At 36.4% G+C, this 27,283-nt stretch overlaps 1 protein-coding gene across 9 annotated transcripts in view; it reads right to left on the bottom strand.

The window, feature by feature from the left end:
• The window catches only part of BPTF (bromodomain PHD finger transcription factor), a 171,289-nt gene extending 147,386 nt beyond the window's left edge, over positions 1–23,903 (bottom strand). For all 9 annotated transcript variants that reach the window (XM_051995268.1, XM_051995264.1, XM_051995270.1 and 6 more), the window contains exon 1: positions 23,210–23,903. In XM_051995268.1, the coding sequence (XP_051851228.1) occupies positions 23,210–23,888 (679 nt within the window). In that variant the 5' untranslated portion in view covers positions 23,889–23,903. The remainder of the gene's footprint in view (positions 1–23,209) is intronic.
• Between the last annotated feature and the right edge of the window lie 3,380 nt (positions 23,904–27,283).

Below are 27,283 nucleotides of genomic sequence, written 5' to 3'. Positions count from 1 at the left end.
CACTACTGAATTTTCCAAACTTGCTGGTATATTGACTGCAGCAATTGAGCAGCAGCATCCTCAAGGATTTTAAACAACTCAGTTGGAATTCATCACTTCCATTAGTATTCTTGTTAGCAATGCTTCCTAAGGCCTACTTGGCTTTATTCTCTAGGATGTCTGGCTCTGGGATCAGTAAACACAGCATTGTGGTTGTGATGTTAAGATCTTTTTTTTTTTTTTTGGGTAGGGGGGTATACTATATATTATATTCTATATATTCTGACACTTTGTCTTTTATCATGCCCATTTTTTTGCTTAAATTTTCCCTTGATATCTTATTTTCTTAAAGAGATCTGTCTTTCCCATTGTGTTTTCTTCTATTTCTTTACAATGCTCATTTAAGAAAACTTTCTTATCTCTTCTTGTTATTCTCTGTGATCTATATTCAATGGATATACCCCTTTCTCCTTTGCCTTTCATTTTCCTTAGCCATTTGTAAAGCCTCACCAGGGCCAATTCGCTTTCTTGTTCTTTTTTTTTTCTTTGGGGTATTTTGTGTTGCTGTCTGTTATACCTTTTGTCTGAATTCTCCACTATGACCTGTCTATCTTGGGACCCTGCACAGCATAGTTCCTAATTTCATTGAGCTACACAAACCGCTCTGCCACTACAAGGCAGTGATCCCAGAGGGGAGTTTTGGGGATAAGACCTCATTACTTATAAAAATTTCTGGGAAAACTGAAAAACTAGGTATAGACCAACATCTCACAACATATACCAAGATATGGTCAAAATGGGCACATCTTAGACATAAAGGGAGCTATCATAAGCAAATTAGGGGAGCATGGGAAAATTTATCTGTTAGATAAAGACTTTATAACCAAACAACAGATGGAGAGTATTGCAGGAATTAAAATGGATAGTTTTTATAGTTTTAATTTTTTGCACAAAGAAAAGCAATGCAATCAAAATTAGGGAGAAAGCAGGAAAGATCTCATTTCTCAACTATATAGAAAACTGAGTTAAATTTATAGAAATAAGAATCATTCCCCAGTTGATAAAAGGTCAAAGGATATGAACAGGCAGTTTTACAGAAAAGAAAAATGACAAATGTTGGTGGGATGTGGAAAAGTGGGACACTAAAGCACTGTGGGTATTATGAATTTTGGAGCACAATTTGCTATAAAACTATGCTTACCCTTTCATCCAGCAATACTGCCATTAGGTCTGTATCCCAAAGAAATCAAAAGAAAAGAGAAAGGGAATATATGTACAAAAATATTTATAGCAGGTCTTTTTGTTGTAACAATAAGCAATGGATACAGCAAATAACGTCACCAAAAAATTAACATGATTATATTTTCACCTGAATCAGTTGTATGCAGTCAAATGAATATCAAAATTGCCATAAAGTAAGAAAAAAAGATAATATTCAACTGAAACAACTCAACCTTTACCTATTTAAACAAGTTACTAATAATGAAAAATGGATAGCTGGTAAGAGAAATGACATTGCACTATAATAATTCTCTATACAACTTTTGATAATATAAATCACCTGCCATAACAAGAAAAACAAATTAGCCTATAAAGCACCTTAGTCAATAATTCGTTCACTTAATCACCAAGGAGAGACAAGGAAAGACAACACTGATTTAGAATATAAACTAATTTGCAAAATCTTACAAAGAAGGCTGATGAAAGTTAAGAAAAATCATTTTGTAAAGCAAACAGAAGCAGCACAGCAGTTTACAAAAAGTTGGCAAGAGAATCAACTAAGTAAAGTCATTTCATGGGAATTTATGGATGAAAACAGGACAACAAACCAAAAAAAAAAAAAAATGGAGAACTATAAAGATTTTTATAATAATCACGGACAAAAAACCCAGCATAGCTGAACCCTAATGTGTTCAAAAGAAACTGACCTTAATTAAAAAAAAAAAAAAAAAAACATGACAAGGCTGGTGGATTAAACTATATATGCTAAGAAGATCTACAGTAGAAGCAATATAATTGCGAAGGTACTGAACCAACTAATTCAGCATTAAAAAATGGCTGCAAAGGATGGAACACAATCTCAACATCAGAAAATGTGAATCAAATAGTGGAGAGATATCCTGGTAAAGTAAGCTGCAGGTATAACAAATGAGGAATCTCAAAAAACAGGGGAAAAAAAGATGTCATCAAGGGAATCTACAAAAGGAAAACTAAATGAGATAGTCATATACCAAAACATGAGAAATGAAAGGACAGCCCAAGTGCTCTATGGTATTCCTATAACATCAGAAAACAAACAAAAAAACAACAAGGAACTCTAGTTCATTCCAGAAAAGCAGACCTCCTACGGTAAATTTATGGGAAAACTGAGTAGTGCAGTTGAGAAAAGTGAGTATTAGCGTCAGGGCTTAAGTTTACATCCTCTGTCACTTACTCTCTGGGTGTAATTGGATTCATCACTCCATCTCTCTGGGCCTCAGTTTGCTAATTTATAAAAATAAGGAAAATTTTGGACTAGATAGTCTATAAGATCCATGCTCCTATTATGCTAAGGGTCCCCATGGGATGAACAATTATGGATGGGCTGCAGTCTACAACTTTGAAAGGAATAACAAATGGCTCCGAGATCACCGAATATTAAGAAGTATTAAGTAGTATTAAGAGTATTAAGAAGATAACTGAGATCATTGAATATTAAGAAGTACAATCATTTGTCTTGAAAAGAGTGTTAGATTAACAGGAAAACTGGCTATTGGAGTTTGTAAGTTCCTTTGTTGTTGTTATTAAAGTGAAATAATATTTTAAATTAATGTACCCTGAATTTGCCCTCTAGTTTCAACATCTCCAATTCTTGAGAGTAATTCAAGAGTCTTTTAATTGTATTCTCCAATTATTCACACTTTTGTTTTCTTACAGTGAAAAGGATATGCAAGGATGGCTTCACCAATATAACACATGGGAATAGTAATTTCTGTTAAATATTTAACAGAAGACAAGTGATCATTCTGATAAAATCAGGCTCCCTGATTCTTTGACATAAAAACAATATATTCAATATCAAATCTTAACTTATTTTTTGTAAAATTATATTTTGTAAATTCTTAATAGATATTCTTAAAATATCTTAAAAGATATTCAAAATATCCAAAATTTCCTTTTGAAATTTCACAAACTTAAAAAATGTGATCAAATTAAACAAAATGGGAGGGAAAAATAAAATCCAGGCTACATTTGATACTAGGAAAAATTAAAAACTTATTTGCTATGCAAATCTTTTCAATCTCCAAAACTTCATTTTTTTCTTCCTTTGTTTTGAAAATCTAAGTGCTCCAATAATCCTATCTAAAAACATTTCTGAAACTTAACTTGAAATTTTATCATTACCTTTAATGAAGAAAAATTGATTCTTCTTGAAATTACATAATTTGCATATCAGATTCTCAAAGTGGAAAATAATTTCTTTAAAAATGTAAAAAGTTAAAAACTAAGCACTGACTACTAGCATATTTTCTTTGCCTTTAAATCTACAGCAGGTCACAACATTAACATTCTCACTCTTTTTGAAGTTGTTCGCTTGCATTTTGTTTTGTTTTGTTTTCTTACTTTCTTTCCTTTTTGATCTGATTTTTCTTGTGCAACAAGAGAATTGTATAAATATATTTACACATATTGGATTTAACATATATAACCTATATTGGATTACCTGCGATCTAGGGGAAGGGGCAGGAGAAAGAGGGGAAAATCTAAAACACAAGGCTATGCAAGAGTCAATTTTGAAAAATTTTTTGTGCATGTTTTGAAAATAAAAGGCTTGGGGCAGCTAGGTGGCACAATGGATAGAACATCAGTCCTGAAGTCAGGAGGATCTGGGTTCAAATCTGGTCTCAGACACTTAATACTTCCTAGCTATGTGACACTGGGTAAGTCACAAGTCACTTAATCCTAATCACCCCAGCAATCAATAAATAAATAATGAAAAATTTAAAAAATTAAAAGCTTTAAAAAAAAAATAAAATAAATCTACAGCAAGGTTATTAATCTGGAGGTCCGGTACTTATTTAAAAAAAAAAATATTTTTGATAACTTATTTCAGTATGCCTGTTTTCTTTTGTAACCCTCTTTTATCTTATGCATTTAAAAATATCATTCTGAGAAGGGGTCCGCAGACTACAAGATTGCCAAAGTAGTTCATGCCACAAAGTTTTTGAATCACTGACTCCAAAGTCCAAAGAAGGACTATTAGGTTTCAAGAGATAAAGAGGAAGTCAAAAGTAACTGGACTTAATCCCATTAATTGTTTAGACACCATCTTCAGGGGTTGGCCAATGTGGTTCAGGAAAAGCAGATCTGACTCTATCTCCTTATTTTATAGAAGAGAAAAAACAAAAACCAAGACACAGAAAGATCAAGTGTCTTGTCCAAGATCATAAATTTAATTCAATCTGACAAGCACTTATTTAAGTGCTTATAAAGTGAAAGATACTGGTAGGTCTGGAGATACAAAAACAAAAAGGAAACATTCCTGGAAAACTTACAGTAAGTCTTAGCCAAAAAAGGGAGTAAAGGATACAAGTATAAATGTAAATACAAAGTACATACAAAGTAATTTCAGAGAGAAAGTGCTAATAACTGAGGGTGAGGAGTAGCAAAACATAGAAGACAGACCACTTAAGCTATGGCTCAGAAAGAAACTAAAGATTCTCTGAAGTGGTAAGAAGGGAGTACAAACTAGACATAAGGGACCACTTATGAAATGGCCTGGAGGTAATAGATGGAATGTCACGGACAGGAAATAACTAGCAGGAATGGAATAAAGTGTATTCAAAGGGAAGTCATATGAAGTAAGTAGGTGGGAGCCAGATTATGAAGGTTTTAAATGCTAGGTTGATAATTCTGAATTGTATCCCCAAAATAAGAGGAAGCCAATGAATGTTTTTTGCGGAAAGGGAGAGTGACAAATATGTATTTTAACAATATCGATTTTTGTGCAGGATGGCAATCCTTCCACTGAGAAGTGATTAAGGGCAATAAAAGAATAAGGACAGAAATTGTGTAAATAGAGAGAAAGGAACAGAGAGAACTGTTGTGAAAGTAGGAATGAAAAAATGACCATTAATTGGTTGAGGATGGGTAGGAGTGGAAATAATCAAGGATAACTTCAAGGTTACAAAAATTAAGTGACTGAAAGAATGGTGGTGCCAATCAACTGACATAATAAGATTTGGAGTGATAGACGGAAAAGGAATATGAGTTTGGAAAATGATACAAAGCTATTTGATACATCTGGAACTAAAGTATAAATCTGGATGCACACAATTCTATGTGAGGATTTCAGTATGTTTATCTTCACAGTATGAACAACTGTTGCAAAAGTCTAATCCACAGCTAGGTGGCATAGTTGATAGAGGGCCAGGCCTGAAATCAGGTTCATTTTCTACCTTCCCCTCCACCTCCCGGAAATTAATTTATTTATAATACACATTATTTTATGAATCTCTGTTGAGAGAGAAAAATCAGAGCAAAAGGAAAAAAACATGAGAGATAAAAAAACATAAAAGAGAAGTGAACACAGCATGTGTTGATTTACATTCAGCCTTCACAGTTCTTTTTCTGAATAAAGACAGCATCCAGAGAAAAGAACTACGCAACAATTACCTGGATAATTTAGGTCAATATGTGTGTGCACCTCAAATGTATAGATGCAGAGATTAAGAAAAAAGCATAAAGGGTTCATGATTGAGACATAAAGGGTGATACTATAAACAGATTAGGAGAAAAAGGGATAGTCTACCTTTCAGATCTGTGGAGAAGGAAGGAATTAAGGAAGGAATTTATGGCCAAAGAATTAGAGAACATTATGAAATGCAAAATAAACAAGTTTGATTATATTAAATTAAAAAGATTTTGTACAAACAAAATCAATACACCCAAGAGTAGAAAAGAAGCAGAAAACTGGGGGGGAAATTTACATCCAAAGATTCTGATATAAGCTTCATTTCTAAAATATATAGAGAACAGACTCAAATTTATAACTGTACAAGCCATTCTCCAATTGACTAATGGATCAAAAGGATACAGAAAATTTTTCAGATGAAATTAAAATTCTAGTCATGTGAAAAAATGCTCTAAATCACTATTGATTCGAGAAATGGAAATTAAGACAGCTCTGAGGTACTACTACACACTTCTCAGATTGGCTAAGATGACAGGAAAAGACAATGAGGAATGTTGGAGGGAATGGGGGGAAAAGGGAACACTAATACATTGTTGATGGAACTGTGAACTGATCCAACCATTTTGGAGAACAGTGATCCAGCAGTGTCTCTACTGGATCTGTATCCCAAAGAATTCATAAAAAAAGGAAAAGAAGTTACATGTGCAAAAAAAGTTTGTAGCACCTCTTTTTATAGTGGTCAAGGAATTGGAAAATGAGTGGATACCCATTAGTTGGGAAATGGCTGAGTAAGTTTTGCTATATGAATGTTATAGAATATTATTGTTATTTAAAAATGATCAGTGGGATGATTTCAGAAAGACTTGGAGAGACTTACATGAACAGATGCTAAGGGTAGTGAATAGAACCAGGAAAAAAAATATACATAGTGGCAACAAAATTATCAGATCAACTGTGATGGATGTGGCTTTTTTCAACAATGAGGTAATTCAGGCCAATTCCAATGGAATTATCTCATCCATAAAGAAGATATGGAAACTGAATGTGGGTTACAACATAGCTATTTCACATTTTTTGTTACTGTTTGCTTTTTTTTTCTTTTTCTCATTTTTGCCCTTTTTGATCTGATTTTTCTTGTGCAACACGACAAATGTGTAAATATGTATAGAAAAAGTGCACATGTTTAAACATATATTGGATTATTTGCTGTTTGGGGGAGGAGGATAGGGAGAAGAAAGAGAGAAAAACTTGGAACACAGGGTTTTGCAAGGGTGAATGTTGAAAGCCATCTTGGCATATATTTTGAATATTAAAAGCTATTTTTTTTTAAAAGCATACAGTGGAAACTGCCGGCCTCATAATCAGAAAAGATAGGTTCAAATCTTGCCTCTCACACTATTTAGCCAATATGACCTTCATCAAATTATCTATCTTTTGAACCCCAAGTTCTCTTACCTGCAAAATAAAGTTAATAATATCTATAGTACCCACCTTAAAGAATTGTCTGCTGTGAGATCAAATGAGATTATGTACTTGTACTGCTTTACAAACATTAAAATGCTATATAAATGTCAGTTATCAGAAATATATAGGGAATTAGGGAGTTTTTATTCTATTTAATTAATTCTATATTTTGCTAATAAGTGTAGACTGGTCCTTAGAGGGGAAGAGAAGCATTTCATTGAAAAACTAAAATATGTGAAAAACTGTTTGGTGTATATGTTGGCAAGAGTTTAGGAAAAAATACCTTTTAAAAACTAGACTTTACTATGACACTACTATGGTAGAGAATGAGAATATAGAAGACATTTTCCATGTGCTATTACTATTTGGATTCCAAAAATACTTGTTTCATTTAAAGAACAAAGTATGATAGGAATAGTTTCATCGCACTAAAAAAAAATCAATTATATAAAAATTCAAAACTAATAGAAATCAGAATTACTTCATTTTACTCAGCTCTAATGTACCAATTTATATTTCCTCCCAGGTGCATTAATTGAAAAAATTCAAACATTCAAATATAGAAATGGAATAAAAACAAGGTTCCTTAGTAAATCTTTAAAGAATTTAACACATAATATATTAACAAGGATAATTCTATTAATGAAAAAAAATCAAATGAAGGTGGCCTAGCTGTACCTGATCTAAAATATATTATAAAGCAGCAGTCACCAAAACCATTTGGTATTGGCTAAGAAATAGATCCGTTGTTCAGTGGAAAAGGTTAGGTTCACAAGACAGAATAGTCAACTATAGCAATCTAGTGTTTGACAAACCCAAAGATCCTAACTTTTGGGATAAGAATTCATTATGTGATAAAAACTGCTGGGATAAATTAGTATGGCAGAAATTAGGTATGGACTCACTTAACACTATATACCAAGACAAGATCAAAATGGGTCCATGACCTAGGCATAAAGAACGAGATTATAAATAAATTAGAGGAACATAGGATAGTTTATCTCTCAGACTTGAGGAGAAATAAATTTGTGACCAAAGATGAACTAGAGACCATTACTGATCACAAAATAGAAAATTTTGATTATATCAAATTAAAAAGCCTTTGTACAAAGAAAACTAATGCAAACAAGATTAGAAGGGAAGCAACAAACTGGGAAAACATCTTCACAGTTAAAGGTTCTGATAAAGGCCTCATTTCCAAAATATATAGAGAACTGACTCAAATTTATAAGAAATCAAGCCATTCTCCAATTGATAAATGGTCAAAGGATATGAACAGACAATTTTCAGAGGATGAAATTGAAACTATTACCACTCATATGAAAGAGTGTTCCAAATCATTATTGATCAGAGAAATGCAAATTAAGACAACTCTGAGATACCACTACACACCTGTCAGATTGGCTAAGATGACAGGAAAAAATAATGATGAATGTTGGAGGGGATGCAGGAAAACTGGGACACTGATGCATTGTTGGTGGAGTTGTGAACGAATCCAACCATTATGGAGACAATCTGGAATTATGCCCAAAAAGTTATCAAACTGTGCATACCCTTTGATCCAGCAGTGTTACTTCTGGGCTTATATCCCAAAGACATACTAAAGAAGGGAAAGGGACCTGTATGTGCCAAAATGTTTGTGACAGCCCTATTTGTAGTGGCTAGAAACTGGAAATTGAATGGATGCCCATCAATTGGAGAATGGCTGGGTAAATTGTGGTATATGAATGTTATGGAATATTATTGTTCTGTAAGAAATGACCAGCAGGATGAATACAGAGAGGCTTGGAGAGACTTACATGAACTGATGCTAAGTGAAATGAGCAGAACCAGGAGATTATTATATCCTTCAACAACGATACTGTATGAGGATGTGTTCTGATGGAAGTGGATTTCTTTGACAAAGAGACCTAACTCAGTTTCAATTGATAAATGATGGACAGAAGCAGCTATATCCAAAGAAAGAACACTGGGAACTATTTGCATTTTTGTTTTTCTTCCTGGGATTTTTACCTTCTAAATCCAATTCTCCCTGTGCAACAAGAGAACTGTTCGGTTCTGCAAACATATATTGTATCTAGGATATAGTGCAACATATCTAACATAAATAGGGCTGCTTGCCATCTAGGGGAGGGGGTGGAGGGAGGGAGGGGAAAAATCGGAACAGAAGAGAGTGCAAGAGATAATGTTGTAAAAAAAATTACTCTGGCATGGATTCTGTCAATACAAAGTTATTATAAAATAAAATAAAATAAAATATATATATATAAACAAGGATAATTCTATAGAATATATATTATCAGTCATCACATAAGTACATCTTTTTATCTGATTATTTTGTGTCTAACAATATGACCAGAAAGGCTGGAGAAAGATTTTATAACTGAGAAATAGGAATACTTAATTGGATAAATGTGAAGCATAATGGTATCTTAAAAATCAATTCATAAATTAAGTTTAATAATCTTTCAACCTAGGATTCTCCTTTAGCATCTTATTCAATTTCACCAACCTCCTGATTTTAAATGTTGTATTTAATATATATTATAATATATTTAATATTTAATTGATTGATTAATATGATATAATTATTATTAATTATATATTGACTTTTTCTTTGTTTTCAACAGCACATTCTGTTTCTCTCATTCATATACACACAAAATACCCATTTGTTCCTATTGCAGGAGCATCAGCAGATCTATGCTAAAATATCTAAAATATGGTTCCCTTAGATATTATTTTATATGGCTATTCCCTAAACCTATCTCCTCTTTTATTCCTGGTTCATTTAAAACTTCAAAAAACCTGCTTCTAAGTCTTGGGAATTAACTGCCCAAATAAAAGTGTACACAAACAAGATAAATCACAGGATCATAAATACAGAGCAGGAAGAGATCTTTATAAGCCAGTTAGTACAACTCATATTTTTCAAATAAGGAAACTGAGGCCAAGAAAAGGGAATGGGGAAAGGGGGTGCTAAGTAATTTGCCCAAAGTTACACAGGGATAAATGGCAGAGCTAATTTGAACCCAGCTTGCAAACTCCTGAGACAATGTACTATACACCCACTTCCCTTTGAAATATAAAAATATGGAAATAACTGGTAAGAAAATAGAAGAAAGTGGGTACTTACAGCATCATTTTGAATTATACTTAAGTGACCCATTAAAAAATTTTAAATGTGAACCCTTTCCCTTATCTCAAATGTTTACAAGAGACACAACAGATTCTGCCACAAGCAGAGAGTTGACCTTGATGAGTTCCAATCTTGCCCTGATACATACTGGCCTTATGAGCCTGGGCAAGTCTCTTTTTCTCTCAGTACTCTGGGCCTAAGCGTCTTCTTCTTCTTTTTTTTTTTTTTTTTAAATTTTTTCATAATCATAACTTTTTATTGACAAAACCCATGCCTGGGTAATTTTTTACACCATTATCCCTTGCACTCACTTCTGTTCCGACTTTTCCCCTTCCTCCCTCCATCCTGTCTCCCAGATGGCAAGCAGTCCTATATATGTTAGATATGTTGCAGTATATCCTATATACAATATATGTTTGCAGAACCGAACAGTTCTCTTGTTGCACAGGGAGAACTGGATTCAGAAGGTAAAAATAACCCGGGAAGAAAAACAAAAATGCAAGCAGTTTACATTCATTTGCCAGTGTTCTTTCTTTAGGTATAGCTGCTTCTGTCCATCATTGATCAATTGAAACTGAATTAGATCTCTTTGTCAAAGAAATCCATTACCATCAGAATACATCCTCATACAGTATCGTTGTTGAAGTGTATAATGATCTCCTGGCTCTGCTCATTTCACTTAGCATCAGTTCATGTAAGTCTCTCCAAGCCTCTCTGTATTAATCCTGCTGGTTGTTTCTTACAGAACAATAATATTCCATAACATTCATATATCACAATTTACCCAACCATTTTCCAATTGATGGGCATCCATTCATTTTCCAGTTTCTAGCCACTACAAACATTTTGTGGGCCTAAGCTTTCCCACTCTTGACCCCTTTTCACTTGACAAAGTTTTACACAACTGCATATATAGAGGTATACAAATCAAACATTTATAATAAATTTTTATAATCAACTATAATTTCAGACCCATTCCAATGGTCTTGTGATGAAAAAAGCCATCCATACCCAGAGAAGGGACTGTGGGAACTAAGAGTGGGGATCACAACATAGTGTTTTCACTCTTTTTGTTGTTGTTTGCTTGCATTTTGTTTTTTTCTCATTTTTTTCCTCTTTGATTGTATTTTTTTTTGTGTGTGTGTAGCATGATATTTGTGGAAATATGTATAGAAGAATTGCACGTATATTGGATTATTTGATTTCGAAGGGAGGGGTAAGGGAGGGGAAAAATTTAGAACACAAGGTTTTGGAAGGGTGAATGTTGAAAATTATCCATGCTTATGTTTTGAAAATAAAAAAGCTTTAACTAAAAAAAAAAAAATCAATTAATAATTTTGTAACCCTCACATTCAATTACAAGATCCCAATGTGGGGTCATGACCCACAGTTTAAGAAGCTAGATGCTACATGGCTCGGGCTATTTCTAAGTTGTCACGGGTGCCCATTTGAACGGATGAGCTTCCTAGGCCAATGACATCAGCTGTAGTTCCAGGATCTCTCCCTGTCCCAAACAACCCATACAGATTCATTTGACCTTCAGTTCTTTCTCTTCAGTTTAATATTTCCCAAAGGTGCCAGAAACCAATGGAATGGCCAACTATGGCAGAAATTTAAATTTAGGATTGAAAAGGACAACTTTGGTATCTCAGTATAGCTTAAGACTATAAAAGGAGAAGTGCTAGAGAAGATATTTCTAAAACTGTTTTGTTTTGGCTAGAGTAACATTTCCCCTTTTGTTCACTCTTCAATGAAATAACAAACTTTGCAAATCTTTGATTCCCATATATTTGAATATATGTGCATAAAATGTCTAACCCCATCTATCTATAGATATGGAAAAAAATAGAAAATAAATAAAAGAAAACTTTTAAAATATTTGCTAAAGTTAAATATTGTATTAGTCATGGAACAAGCTGCTGGTGCCTACCATACCACCACTTGCTTGCTTGGCAATATGGAAACCAAAAACTTATACTTGACTCCAGGTGCAGAGATCTAGAGATCAGAGAGTAAAAATTCTTATACAGAAAATGTGGCAGCTGCAGAGCTAGAGGAAATTCTTTCCAGTTCCCCTGGGACAATCAAAGAAGATAGATTTCTTGACAGTATGATGGCTCAAAGAGTTCTACTCTATTTTAGGTTAAATCCCAATATTTTACAGTTTTATGTTGGGTCAAATATTGATTGGAAAAAACTAATAATCATAATCATAAATGTAGACTATTTTTTAAAAACACTTTCATTTCACATTTTTTTCACAATCTGGTAAAGTATCCCATATAATGCTTTCTATTACACTATGGATATGAAAATGCACCTTCTATTTGATGCTGAAATTTATAATAAAACTTTAAAAAAATCCACCCCATATTTTTAACCATCTCCTTAAAACCCTTTCATTTCTGAGTTTTCCTGACACTGCTCTCCTGGCTGGTCTCTTGCTTGTTCTTTTCAGTCTCCCCATGCACATGACACCCCTTTCTGTAGATATTCCCTAAAGTTCTACCTAGGGCCTTCTCCCTCTCTAGGAAGGGTTCTTAAACTTTTTATGTCATGGAGCTTTTTGGCAGTTTGATGAATTTTAGGGATTCCTTCTCATTATCACAACATAATGTTTTCAAAAGTATAAAATACACGGGATTATAAATAAAACCAATTATATTTAAATAAATCAAAATTCACATTCCAAGTTCGAGAACTCCTTGAAATATCTCCACAGAATCCTGGCTAAAAAGCCCTGCTCTGTGTTCTCACTATTAATAACATCATCAACTCATAGGTTTACCATTATCTCTATACAGATGATTCTCTTATCTCTAGTTCCAACCCCAGTCTCCCTTCCAGCTTCAGTCTTATCTTACCAATTGGACATTTCAAACCAGGTGATCCCTGAAACCCAACATGTCTAAAACTGAATTCATTACTTTTCCTCCTAAGTTCTCCCCACTTCCAAACTTCTCTATTTTATCTAAGGCATCACCATCTCTCTAGTGACTTCTACATTTGCCACAAACTTGGCATGATTCTGAACTATTCCCTCTTCCATAGCCCACATATTCAAACAATGCCAAATCTTGCGATGTAACTTCACAACACTTCTAAAATCCACTCTCCTTTCTCTCCACTTACATTTACACTTTAGTTCAGGCTTCTATCATCTTTCACTTAGATTACTATAGCAGTCTCCTCATTGTCACCCTATCTCAAAGTCTCTCCCCACTCTAGTCCAACAAAGACAATGCTGTCAAACTAATTTTCCTTAGGGATCAATCTTATCATGTGACTCAACCAACCAGCTTCAACTCAAAGGCTTCCCACTGCATGTATGATAAACTATACATTCCTACCTTTAGTTTTTAAAGGCCCACACCAGTGGTGTCAAACTCAAATAGAAACAAGACTACTAAATTGTAAATATAGATTCCTGCAGGCTACATGTTAACATTATATTTTGTTGCATTTTTATTTTGTTAAGTATTTCCCAATTACATTTTAATCTAGTTCAGGCAGGGAACACTCAAGAATGCTGTGGGCCACCACCGCTACACGTTTGACACCTCGGCTTTACAGAACCTAGCTCTAACCTGTCTTTTCAGACACATTCTTTCATATTACCCTTTGTCCTATCTTCTGGGATGGGAGCCAACCAAACAGGCCTTGTCTTTGTTCCTTACTCAAGATACTCTGTCTTCTGTCTTTTCAATGACCATATCTCATGCCTGAAATGTATTCCCCTCCTTACTTTAAAATGATACTTAGGCAAGATGCCTTTCCTGATTCCCAAACTACAAGTAGTGCCCCCCTTCCCAACTACTTTGTATTAACTATTTTGTATTTGTGTGTGTCACATATATTCACATTTGTTATTAATAGATATTAAATGTATGTGTGTTATACATAGCTGTGTGAATGTGTTTTGAGTATTTGAATGTGTACATGCCCATTTGTGTGTTTTTGTACTTACTGAATCCACCATTAGAATGTAAACTCACTAGGGAACAAGGCTGGTACATAATTCTATCCCCAGTGCTAAGCACAGAGCAGAGTGCCTAGGTACCTGAATCAGAGTAGGTGCTTAATAAATACTTGCTGACTGATAGATTAGCCCTTTTCTACCACATTGGAGCTTCCACATCTCTAATTACACAGAGATCTCTGTAATATTTTTTTGTTTCAGTAGGAATAGTCCAAATGATCAATAAGACTTATTTATTAAATACTTATATGCTAAGCACTTCTTTTTCACATCTACCTAATTGATTCATTATCCTTCTTATTATATTGGCTTTTCCAACCTTTTTCATTCTTCCTTATTCTTTCTCTCATGGCTTTTCCTATGATCCCTTCCCCTCCACCCCCTTCACCTAAGAACCTTGTTTCATATTTCACTGAAAAAATTTAAGCCTTTTGCTAAGAATTCTCTCTTCTCCCCTCTTCCCCACTCTCTCACTTAACTGTAATCTCTCCCAATCTACTGGCTTTCCTACTATCTATAAACACACCCAGTTTCCCTCATTTTTAAAAAACTGATCCATCCATCCCAGATAGCTATCATCTTATCTGTATCTCTCCTTCCTTTCATAGCAAAACTCCTTAAGAAAACCATCTAAAATAGATGCCTCCACTTCCTTTCCTTTTACTCTCTTAACTCTTTTCCATATCTTCCAACTTCATCATTCAACTGAAACTTCTCTCCAAAATTATCAATGCCAAATTTAAAGGCCTTTTCTCTATCCTCTTCCTTTGAGGTTTCTGTATCTTTTGAAACTGTTGATCAACCTCCTCTCAGTTATATTCTCCTCACAAAGTTTTCCTGATACCTCCCTTTCCTAGTTCACCTCCTATCTGACTACTCTTCTCAGTCTAATTTGCTTTTCTGGATCTTCATCCAGGTCAACTATTAACAATAGGCATCCTCTAAATGTGGAAATATGTTTAGAAGAATTACACATGTTTAACCTACATCAGATTACTTGCTATCTAAGGGAAGGGAAGGATAAAGAGTGAGGAGAAAAAAATTTTTGGAACTCAAGGTTTTGCAAGAATGAAAGTTAAAAAACTATCTTTGCATGTATTTTGAAAAATAAAAAGCTATTAGCATAAACAACAACAAAAAATAGTGGGCATCCTCCAAGGCTTTGTCTGTTCCTGGGTCACCTCTTCTCCCTCTATATTATTTTGCTTGGTGATTTTATTAGCTCCCATGGATTCAATTATCATCTCAATACAAATGATTTTCAGAATTATTTATCTTCATTTCTCTCCTAACTTTCTCAATTCTCTAACTGCCTTTTGGACATCTTGAGCTTGAGGCACCGGACACATGATGTTCAAAATTGAATTCATTAGCTTTTCCCTTCCTTAAACCAATCCCTCTTCCTAATTTCCATAAAGTGCCCTACTATCATCCCAGCCTTCTAGGCAAAGAATGTAGGTGGTGTCTTCGATTTCTCATTCTTCTCTCATCTTTCATGTATCACCAAATTTTTGTCAAAACCTGTCTATTCCAATTTTTGTATACAATCTTTTCCTCATTTAACACTTCCACCACCCCAGTGCAAGCCCTCATTGTCTCATGCCTGAACTATTATTGCAAGAGCTTGCTGGTTGATCTCCCTTTCTCAAGTCTCTTTTCACTCCAGCCCATACTCCACTCAGCTATCAAACACTCTAACTATTCAATAAAATATAGTAACTCCTTATTAGCTCCAGGATCAAATACAAAATCCTCTGTTTGGATTTTAAAACCCTTCACAAACTAACTCTTTTCTACTTTTCCAGTTTCCTTACATTATACATTCCTCTCCACATACTCTATGATCCAGTGAAACTGACCTTCTTGTCTATCCTCAAACAAAACACGTCGTATCCTGATTCCATGTATTTTCAATAGTTACACCCCATGCTTAGAATGCTCACTCTCCTTGTCTCTGCCTCATCTTCCTTCGTGTATCAGCTAAAATCCAACATTCTGCAAGAAGTCTTTCCAAGTCTTCCATAATACCAGTCTTCCTTTAAAGTTAACCTTTCTTTGATTGATTATTCTGATTATGTTGATTAAGACCAAGTCACTCCAATTTGGTGAAAAGAATTAAATGATTTGCTCAAGATCACACATATATTAAGTAGCAGAACTGAGTGCTGAGGATTGAAAATACCCTGCATCAAATTCCAAGGTCTTTCCATTATATAAACGCTGTCTCAATTCAACAAATTACCTGTGCCTACCATATACAGGTCTCTATGCTGAGTGCTAAGGGAAAGATACGGTTTAAATCTGACAAAGTACTGCCTTCACCAAATAAGGGGACAAAATACAGACAGAAGACATTATAGTAAGTGGCAAAGTAAAATTTAAGCTAGTAATATTTGAAGTCATAGGGCCTCAGGGTAGAGGTAAGGAAAGAAGAGACACAGATAAACAAGCAGTCCAATTTGGCCATGACAGGGAGTCATGCATGCCTAGAGGGGAACAACAAGTTGTAGAGACCCTTGAATGTCAGAGTAGTGAATCTGAATCTTATTTCATAGGCTAGAGAATGAGTTTTGAATGAAGAAGTGATGTAATTAAATGAAAGATTAATATGACAATGTGTTTTTAGCCTGGATGGGAGGGAGGTAGAGATTGAAGGCCAGAACATTACTCAAGAGGCTATTTTGCAGTATTACAAGAGAATTAAGTAACTGTATGATAGTGATGACAGTAGAATAAAAAACAAATAAATAACCTGTTACAAGATTTCTCTTGGGAGGCTGGGAAAAAAAAAGACTAGTAGAACAAATAGTAAAGACTTTATAAAAATGATACACTTAAAATATCCATGGTGAATTTAGCTGCAAATTTTGTAACAGATAATATAGAAAAGTAATATTATTCATTACCTCTAAAATGAGCCCATAAAATTTACTTTAGTAATTTTTTAATCATTAAGTAATATATGATTTGTAGCAGCCCTATTTATAGTGGCTAGAAACTGGAAAATGAATGGATGCCCATCAATTGGAGAATGGCTGGGTAAATTGTGGTATATGAATGTTATGGAATATTATTGTTCTCTAAGAAATGACCAGCAGGATGAATACAGAGAGGACTGGCGAGACTTACATGAACTGATGCTAAGTGAAATGAGCAGAACCAGGAGATCATTATACACTTCAACAACGATATTGTATGAGGACATATTTTGATGGAAGTGGATTTCTTTGACAAAGAGACCTAACTGAGTTTCAATGGATAAATGACGGACAAAAGCAGCTACACCCAAAGAAAGAACACTGGGAAACGAATGTGAACTATCTGCATTTTTGTTTTTCTTCCCAGGTTATTTATACCTTCTGAATCCAATTCTCCCTATGCAACAAGAGAACTGTTCGGTTCTGCAAACATATATCGTATCTAGGATATACTGCAACATATCAAACATATAAAGACTGCTTGCCATCTAGGGGAGGGGGTGGAGGGAGGGAGGGGAAAAAAATTGGAACAGAAATGAGTGCAAAGGATAATGTTGTAAAAAAAAAAAAAAATTACCCTGGCATGGATTCTGTCAATATAAAGTAATTATTAAATAAAAATTTTTTTAAAAAAGTAATATATGATTGAATTGTTATAAATTAAATAATTATCCTTAAGTCTTGTACATTTTATTTTTTCTTGCTTTACTTTTAATCATTAAAAAAATTTTTTTCACATATAAAAATCCCAAAGTATTTCACTGAGTCACAGAGCTAAAAGGATACTTAGAAATAATACAGTCCAAGTCCCTCATTTTATAAATGAAAAAACTAAGGTTTGGAGAAGTTAAATAGCTTGGCTAATGTCATACCGGTATTAAGCAGGCATTCAAAATGAAAGCTTACTTATTCCAAATTCGAAGTTTCACTGGTGTTTATTTATGATTATGTGCCTAGAACTGTACTAAGAATGGTGGAATAAAAAAAAACTACCTTCCAGTAGTTTACAATCTCAATGAAAAGACCACCAAACAATTAAATCTCATAAAACAGTATATAACCTAGAACTGAATTATGTGTTTGTAAACGTAATTGTGAATGAAACTGAAGTTCACTGAAGAAAGTGACCAAAGTGGGTTGTATCAGGATTGTAGAGGACCAATGAGAAGAATGAGACTCACCTGACAAAAAGATGTTGGCCCAAAATGTCCAACTTCAAATTATCTTTTTGGACAAGGACAATGTGAAAATTGGTTTTACATGATTGTGCACAGTAGTTACAAAAAGTATTTTTTTTTCCCAATTTAAGGAAAACAAAGTGAATAGGGAAAATATTGTAAAAGATATAAAAAGCAAAACAGATTGGCTGCTGCAGTCCAGGAGGTATCACTAAAGAAATGGGGGACTGGACTAGTGCCCTAAAGGATTTAGTTAAGTAAAGAACTCATTGCAGGTAAAAAGCCTTATATCTTTTGCTAAAACTTGGTTTTGGGGCTGTCACTCATAACTCCAGACAGAGCTTTGCAATCACAGGAAAACAAAGGAAGCCATAAGTGTGGTAGTACCCATAAAGGAGAAATGGGATGAAAACAGGGTAGAAAATAGAGTTTAGAACTCCTAGTCATAGTGTTCTGCATCCTTATGCAAACTCATATAAAGTCCTCTAAAAATAACTATATTTTCATAGCATAACTACCATGAAGCAGAAAGACACAACACCTTCAGAGAGTGCCCTTCCTCACCTCTAGAAAAGAACTATTAATTTAGGGTTCATAAAGATATGACAATGGCTAATATATATATCAGATGTTCATAAGAGCATAAATTTAGAATTGTAAGAAACATTAGTTATCAAATTCAATTCAACCCCCTCATTTTACAAAAGAAGAAACTGAGGCCCAGAAAGGTCAAGTAGTTTGCCTACAATCACATTAGTAATTAAGTAGTGAGGAGCACAGCTTTTCAGACTACTCTTTCTACTGCACCATGTTGCTTCTGAACTTAAATTACAAATGTGGAGGCGCTGCAGCTCTGTGATTCTTCCCTTTCTATCACTATATTCTTGTACCACCTAAAGTGTTACTTCTTCAGAGACATAAAATAAGAACACATCTAGGGGAAAAAAAAGTACATTAATTCTTGAGGGAACAAATACTTATCTTAGTATAATTCAAATTATGCAAATTATGAATTTAGTAGCATCTTGTAACTTCTGGGCTTAGATGTGATCCATAACTGAATAAATTTGGAAAAACAAATTGGTTAAAACTGTAGAGTATGAGTGTTTCCAAATTAGAAATCAATACAGATAAAGCTGAGTCTTGCTAACATCCCAATGCTTGCAAACAAGCTCCACTACCTAAAGAAAGTTTCTCAAATGTTATATCTTTTTACTATGGAATATGAGCGTGGACCACAACATAGCATTTCCACTCTTTCTGTTATTGTCTGCTTGCATTTTTGTTTTCCTTCTCAGGTTATTTTTACCTTCTTTCTAAATCTGATTTTTCTTGTGCAGCATGATAACTGTATAAATAGGTATACATATATTGTATTTAACATATACTTTAACATATTTAACATGTATGGGACTACCTGCCATCCAGGGGATGGGGTGGAGGAAAGGAGGGGAAAAGTTGTAACAGAAAGTTTTGCAAGGGTCAGTGTTGAAAAATTACCCATGCATATGTTTTGTAAATAAAAAGCTATAGTAAAAAAATTTTTTTAAGTGAAAAAAAATTGTCTTTTTGTTCTTCTTCTCTGCAAATTCGTATACTCTGAATTTCAAAATTCATTATATGAAATTTCAACAACTCCAAACACACTAAGATATAGGAAACATTTCACTTCAAATAGAATTTAATAAAAATCAGCTAGTGATTTCAGAATGTGTTATAACTTTGCCAAATGACTATTCAAAATAGTTTTTATATAGCCTTACTGTAAAAGGCTGTCAAGTTTATTTTGAAAGTTTTCTATAGTACAGGCTAAGTGATCTAATGTAGCAGAAATAGTATTCAGAAACAAAGGATTTGGGTTTAATTCCTAGCACTAGTACATAAGTATCTGGATGACCTTAGTATCAGTCTTTCTCATTTGTAAAATGATCGAAATTGGAACAGAGCCTTAAAGGAACTTTTTATCTCTAAATCTGTGATTCTCGGGTCCAAAAGAAGCATGAATGTAGTACCCTTACTTCTCCTGGCCAACATCATTTCTGTTTCCAGATGTCAACCATCCTTCATGGAGACTAAATTCACATCAACTCTAATAACTGTGGTAGAGGTGTATAGAAACTTGTTCTCTTCTGTCTATAAAAGAAAAACTCTCGATTACTATTACCAAGTTTGGGACTGATGAATGAGAAAGCAAAATCAGTAACCTCATGCAATTCTTTTGCACAAACTCACTACAACACCAATTCTCCAGTGGATAATTGTCAAGTTACTTCCCATACTAACAATTTCTTCAAATGGAATTTAGTCCCTAATTCTGTTCTGCATAAATGTTGCTTTCATTGGTAAGTACCAAAAAAGTCTATTTCTCTTTTAGAAGTTTTAGAAATACAATATATATCTCAATCTTTCACCCATATTTCTACCTGTATTCTTAAGCCAGTTTTTCCAATAATCATTAAAGAATGCAAAAACCTGACTATTTCCCCTTAGGAGTTAAAGCAGTAAAATATGTAAAACCAGCCATTTAGCACAAACTTGACATACAATTACTCCTCTTTTGTAAGTGAATCATTGTAAAAGCTTAAAATACAAAATACACCATTTTAAAACGCTATTTAGAAATAACCTGTTTCAAATCCAAAGTATTAAAAATTAAATACCATATCCAAAAAAGGGAGAAACCTCTAGGAACATAGCAATTGTGCTATTTCAAACCACTTACTCATCAAACTTAATGTTAATAACTAAAATACCATTAGGTATTTTAAAACAAGTTTTCAAAATTCAAAACAAATACATTACAGGATTATGTAAACTGTAAAATGATCAAAACTTTTATATTAACCAGACTGAATTATCAGTCAGTAGCAAATACAGACTTTACTACCATATGAAAAGGCACATAATATACCCATAAGTTTAAGACAAAGTTAAAGTGGATGACGGGACATTTAAAAGTAATTAAAGGGAACAGACATAACTCTCAAAAATAGGAATTCAAGCAACCTAAAACTGCCTTACCAAAATATTTCAACTCTAAAGGAAACTTTCTTCAAAGGAGTGTTCAGTCTCAATTGTATGGTTCTTAAAAAAAAAAAAAAAAATTTAAAGAGAAAAAAGAAGAGAGGGAGAGAAAAAAGGAGGGGGGGGGGGGAGAGAGGGAGAGAACCCAAGGGAACTGTGATTTCTTAAGGTGAATGCTATTATTCCAAAAGTGCATACCGACTGACAAAAGTGAAAATTTGCACATTTTCTTACTTCCAGACAATCAATGAAATTCTTTAGAAGTAATACAAATGTTCTGGATCAGTTGAACAGCCATATTCATAATTATCTAAATATCACAAACTGAGCAATGAAAATCTAAGTATAGTACTTGATCGTTTTATCTATAAACATTGACAAGACAGACACTTTATTCTTTTAAATTAGTCGCATGTTCTTAGGAAATTTACCAGGGGAAGAGTGTCTTTAAAAAAAGATACTAATTGATTCCAATTGCCAAAATTACAGAAGAAAAACAAGTCTGAATGCCACTAAAAGCTTTAAGTGCATTTTTCCATAACTTAGTAAACTGCATATATATTATTTAGCACAAAGCTACAACTGCATTTTTTAATTAAATATATTTCAGCACTGGTCTAAAGAAACTTCCTTGAGAAAACAGATGATGAATTACCACGCAGAAAGCTATTGCAGACTCAGGGTAAACTTTCAAATTCAATAATACAAGGTGAAAAAAAAAATCTACAATGAAATAAATTCTCCAATTATTTTTTGAAATCGATCCAAAAGTTGATCTTCAACATTTACTTTGATCAACTTCATCTTCTGCAACAGGTGACACGAAACTCTACTCCCCAAGGAACATTGGGGGGGAGGGAAGGAAGGATGTTTCTAAGAAATCAATTGCTTATAAGAAAGACTGGGAGAGACTAATGTAATTTATGATTTTACAAAACTCAATTTTAACCAACTGTAATCTTTTAGTAAGACTTTTATTTTTTTACAGCAGCCATCTAACGGCAACTGTTGCATGTGCCTATTAACACACAAAGAATGAAAACAAACACACGTATGGCTAATTAAGGTTTCCCCCAACAACACAAGTGGTCCAGTTAATTCCTTGAGACAATTTCAAAACCACACAAAGCAAGAAATGTGAAAGAAAAGAAGCACGGGTAGAAACGACATTATTTACATGTTTACACCCTAAATAACGCTCCAAGATCCCTTCTAAGAGATAATACACAAACACTAAAGGGAATTCACATTAAACCACTCAAAGTAGCTTGCTAGAGGAGACTACTGCACTTCAAAAAAAAAAAAAAAAAAAAAAAGGCAAAACAAGTCTACTTATTAAAAAAAAAAATAATAACCCATGGCTACGTGTATGCCTAAGCCTCAATTCAGTCTTGTGGAACACTGCACTGGCTCAATTTTTTTTTTTTTTTTTTTTTTTTTTTTTATTTTTTTTTTAGGGGGGGAGAGAAAAGTGAGAGAGACAGTGTGGCCTGCAAACTGCAACAATGCAATCTCCATTTTGAACAATGCACCTCTTTCCTCTTGTAAATCTAGTTTTTTGCCACTTGATGTGCAATTGCATTTCCCCTCTCTCAGGGGGTGAGGTGGGGGGTGGGGGTGACGCTAGAGCAGGATGCACAGTGCAAGAGAGAGAGCGTGTATGTGTATATGAGCGTGTGCGTGTATGTGTGTGTCTTCGGTGTGGAGGGGGTGAGGGGTGGAGGCAGTGGAGGAGGGGGAGAAGGTGGAGAGTGGGAAAGGCAAGCCCCTGATGCGGCCGGGCTGGGTGGATACCTGGGGTACTGCTGTAGGTGCTGTGGCTCCTGAAGCTGCTCTCGGTGCAATAGCTGGCATCGTCGTCATCTTCCATTTCCTCGGGATAATCGGAGTCATCGTCGTCGTCGTCCTCCTCCATAATATCCTCCTCCTCCTCCTCCTCTTCGGAGTCCTGCGTCTCCTCGGGGTCCCCCTCTTCCTCCTCCTCTTCCTCGGAGACCATGTCCTCGTCCTCGTCCTCCTCCTCGCTCTCGTGGTCATCGTACACCACTTTGCTGATGCTCCTCCTGGACGGAGTGGCCCGGGCCAGGTGGCCGCCGCCACCACTACCGCCGCCGCCGCCGCCGCCCCCGCCTCCAGCTCTGCCTCCCCCGCCTCCTCTCCCCCCCCGGCCCGGGGCGCCGGCGCTGGGGCTGCTGCTGGGGGGGGCGGCCGGCGGCGGCGGCGGCGGCGGCTTCCTCCGGCTACCGCCGCCCCCCCTGGGGGAGCTCAGCCGCGCCTTGGGCGCCACCTCCGCCTGGGCGGCGGCCCACCTGCCCCGGCTGCTGCCTCGGTGCCGGGAGCGGAGACCCCCGATGGGCCCGGCCGGAGGAGGCGGTGGCGGCGGCGGCGGCGGCGGCGGCGGGGGAGCCGGGGCGCCGCGCTCCGCAGCGCCCGCCGCGGGCTGCTTGGGCGGCCTGCCCCGCCTGCCCCTCATGTCGGAGCCGAGGAGGGAGGGAGGGAGAAGGGAAAGCCGAGGGGGGGAGGGGGACCGGCCGAGGGGCGGCGGTGGGGAGCCGCTGGGGGCGGGGTGGGGAGCCCCGCGGGGTCGGGGCGGGGGGGGCCCGGCCGGCGGAAGCGGGTGGAGGGAGAAGGCTCAATCCGAATTGCCGGCGCCCCGCTCCCGATCGCCTCCAGCCGCCATCTTGTTTCTTCCCTCTCGCTCGGTGACTGGGGGAACCGACAGCGGCAGCAGGCCTGGAGCGCGGTCACGTGAACGCCCCCGCCGACGAGGCCGAGGCCGACGCCGCGCAGCCGCCTCTAGGGGGAGCGCGGGAGCCTGCAGCCCGGGCCCAGCTAGCTGGCGGGGGCGCGCAGAACTGGGGGAACCTGGGCAGTTTCGGGGCCCCAGGCGTTGGGGTCCCTATAGTACAGGAACAGCTTGGGGAGGGATTCAAGGTTTTAAAAATATGCCCTAGCCCTCTTGGTTAGAAGACCAGGCCAGAGAGAGAGAGAGAGATCTTCGGGACTATTGGAGTTCTAACCTCTCCTCCCGTCCCCCCACCCCACCCCTGTAGCTGAAACACACGAAAAAAGGGAAACCCCAGAATTAAAGTGATGAGGAGACCCCTCCCAACAAAACAGGAATCAAACTAGATATGGAGTCAGCATTCTGGGAAGGACTGGAAGGGGAAAGAGAGAGGAAGTAGGAGCGGAGAGGAGCAGAATTTCAGCCTGAGTGAGACACTGAGGCTAGGCATTGGGCAGCACCAGAGACAGAGACCCTGGGAGGGAATGCCTGCGGGAGGGAGAGAGCTTGTGTGCACCTCAGGGAGCGCTGGGTCCTGGAAAATCCTGTCATTGCACCCCAGTAACAACTACACCGCGGTATCTTCAGAAACCCCGCCCAGCTCGATCCGGAGGGCTTGCTACAAAGTAACTTTAAAGGCGATTCCAGAAATGGGGTCTGTATTTGGGAGACACCAGCCCGATTGCCCCAGTGAATTTGACAGCTTCAATCTCAAAGTACCTTCTCACTGCAGCCAGTGCACGCCGTAATAATAATCCATATTGATTCTCCTTCAGTTCACCATACACCTAAACACAGAGAAGTGATTCCTGAAGGGCTCTTAAACTTCAGACAAACTTTTCAATGCCACCTTTGCAATGCTGTTTACTCCAACATTTGAAATTGCATTTTTAAAGACTGCCACTCATTAATTTTATTTTTAATTGGGTATATTTAGGGCTTAGTATAATATTGTATCTTGATTACATTACAATAGTTTTCTATGCCACTAGCTCATAAGCTTAATCACAATAATTTGTAGGCCATTGAGGTTCCTAAGAAGATCCCTTTCTGAGATAGTGGAACAAATCTTTATATATTTACGCATACGTACACACCGATAGATCTGTGGCAAAGACGTCCAAGTTACCCACATACACATACCTACACTATTCTGTGAGTTGGCCCAATAAGAGAGATACTAAGGAAACACCTCAATGGAACAAAGGATGATTGGGAGAAAGAAAAAGACGGATGTTCCCTATAGGTTTCTCTTGAATTCTAACTGCCCTTTAAGTTGCAAGCACTCATTCCTATGTTAAAATTTTTTAGCAAATATCTAAAGGATTAACTGACATTCAGGTGAGAAAGCAAGAATAGACTATAGGAGCCGAAGAGTGTTGACTTTCTTTTTTTATTATTATTATTTTTTTTTTTTGAATGCTGACTTTCAAAGCACACACTTTACTGGTTTCACAGTTAATATTTTTAAATTATTAAGCCCCTGATTATGCCACTCAAAACTCACTTGGCAAGTCATTTTTAAAACATTCTGGAACCACCATCACAACCATTAATAATAAATCAACCACCTAGAACCTACCATACCCCTCACACTGTGCTAGGTGTTGGGGGTTGTTTCAAGAATTGAAATAATCCCTATTCTCAAGGAGTTTCTATACTAATGGAAAAGACAGTGTATGTTGCACATCTTCTAGGCCTCAGATTTGCAATGGGATCACCAAAGTGGTTTTGGGATAAATCTATGGGTGACTACTACTATTGTTGCTCATGAAACCTAACCACTATGTTTTTCGTAACAATAAGCCATAGCAAAAACAGTTGGTGCAAAATATTCCTCCCCCCAAAAAATCCTGTAACACTCTTGCCAACAAATACACAGATTCGTGGGTGATAGTGAGGCACAAATTTAAAGAACAATTGTAGTGATGTATACAAATAGGGAATACATATACTAAAGCAACTCATATCTCTGGAACTGCAGGGACTTGATGTCATTTCTCTATTGAATCCTCACAAAATTCTTTGTGAGTGAGATACTCATGAAGATTGGGATTCTCTAACACTAGGATTAACTGGCTCCCCATAGAGCATGTCATCTATGATGGATGAGTGGCTCAGTTAGTCTTGCTTCTCACAGAAAGTGATATCTAAAAACTAAAAATGAAAATCTACATATTTAACAGTGCATTAGCTCCTCCTGAGGTATGTGGAAAAATTAAAATTTGGTTAAAAGTCTGAATGGACCTGTAACTTCCCCAAATTCAGATTATCAGCCTTTTACCAGTTCCTGATGTCATTCCTTGATAAGCAGCTGCAGCCTTTACCACTTCCAGCCTCATGCTTGATTGGAATGCTACACTATATTTTTTCTAGGAAGGAACAGAGGCCTTTACCCTTGGATTGCCAGAAATCTCCACTTCTGTTTCTTCAGGTCATTGACTCTAAGGTTTTCACCTCTCAGGCAAAAGGTAGAAGATAGCCAGAGGTAAGTGATAGGCAGCAAATTAAGTGATAGGCAGCTGATTATTAAATTTTCAATCTGATCATTTATAACCCCAAAAACAGTAGTTGATTTATTATCTAGACTTAAGTGATAGAAAAAAATTAATAATGCATAGTAAACATATATATGGAACATTCCCTGTCCACTCCCCTTCCCCACCTATCTACCCAACTCCACCCCCTTGCAAGATTGAGTTGTTGGAAGATTCTAGGAAGATGGAAGAGTAGGTCAGAAAAAAAAAAATTTATATACATGTTGGAATCTTTACAAACTGCTAACTAATTAGAGTTGATCTGATCTTACAAGAAGATGTTTTGGGCCAGAACCTGAAACAAGGTACTAAGTAGAACTAATTAATACAAGGCTTGTGTTCACACCTTTACTCATTGGAGTTCACAAGTATGGGAGTTTCACAAAGTAAACTTTGTAACTTTGTGAATTCACACCTCCCTTGAAGCTCTTAGGGCCAGAGAGCACTATGGGAGAAAACCCATAATCCCTCTCTCTTGTATCCCACAATTCCTCCCTCTTGTATAAAAGAAAGAGACAGAGGCTCTCCATCAGATTTCACCAGAAT

This window comes from Antechinus flavipes, chromosome 4 (genome assembly GCF_016432865.1).
Source record: "Antechinus flavipes isolate AdamAnt ecotype Samford, QLD, Australia chromosome 4, AdamAnt_v2, whole genome shotgun sequence".
Classification (NCBI taxonomy): Eukaryota; Metazoa; Chordata; class Mammalia; order Dasyuromorphia; family Dasyuridae; genus Antechinus; species Antechinus flavipes.
This window is presented reverse-complemented; position numbering and strand designations above follow the sequence as displayed.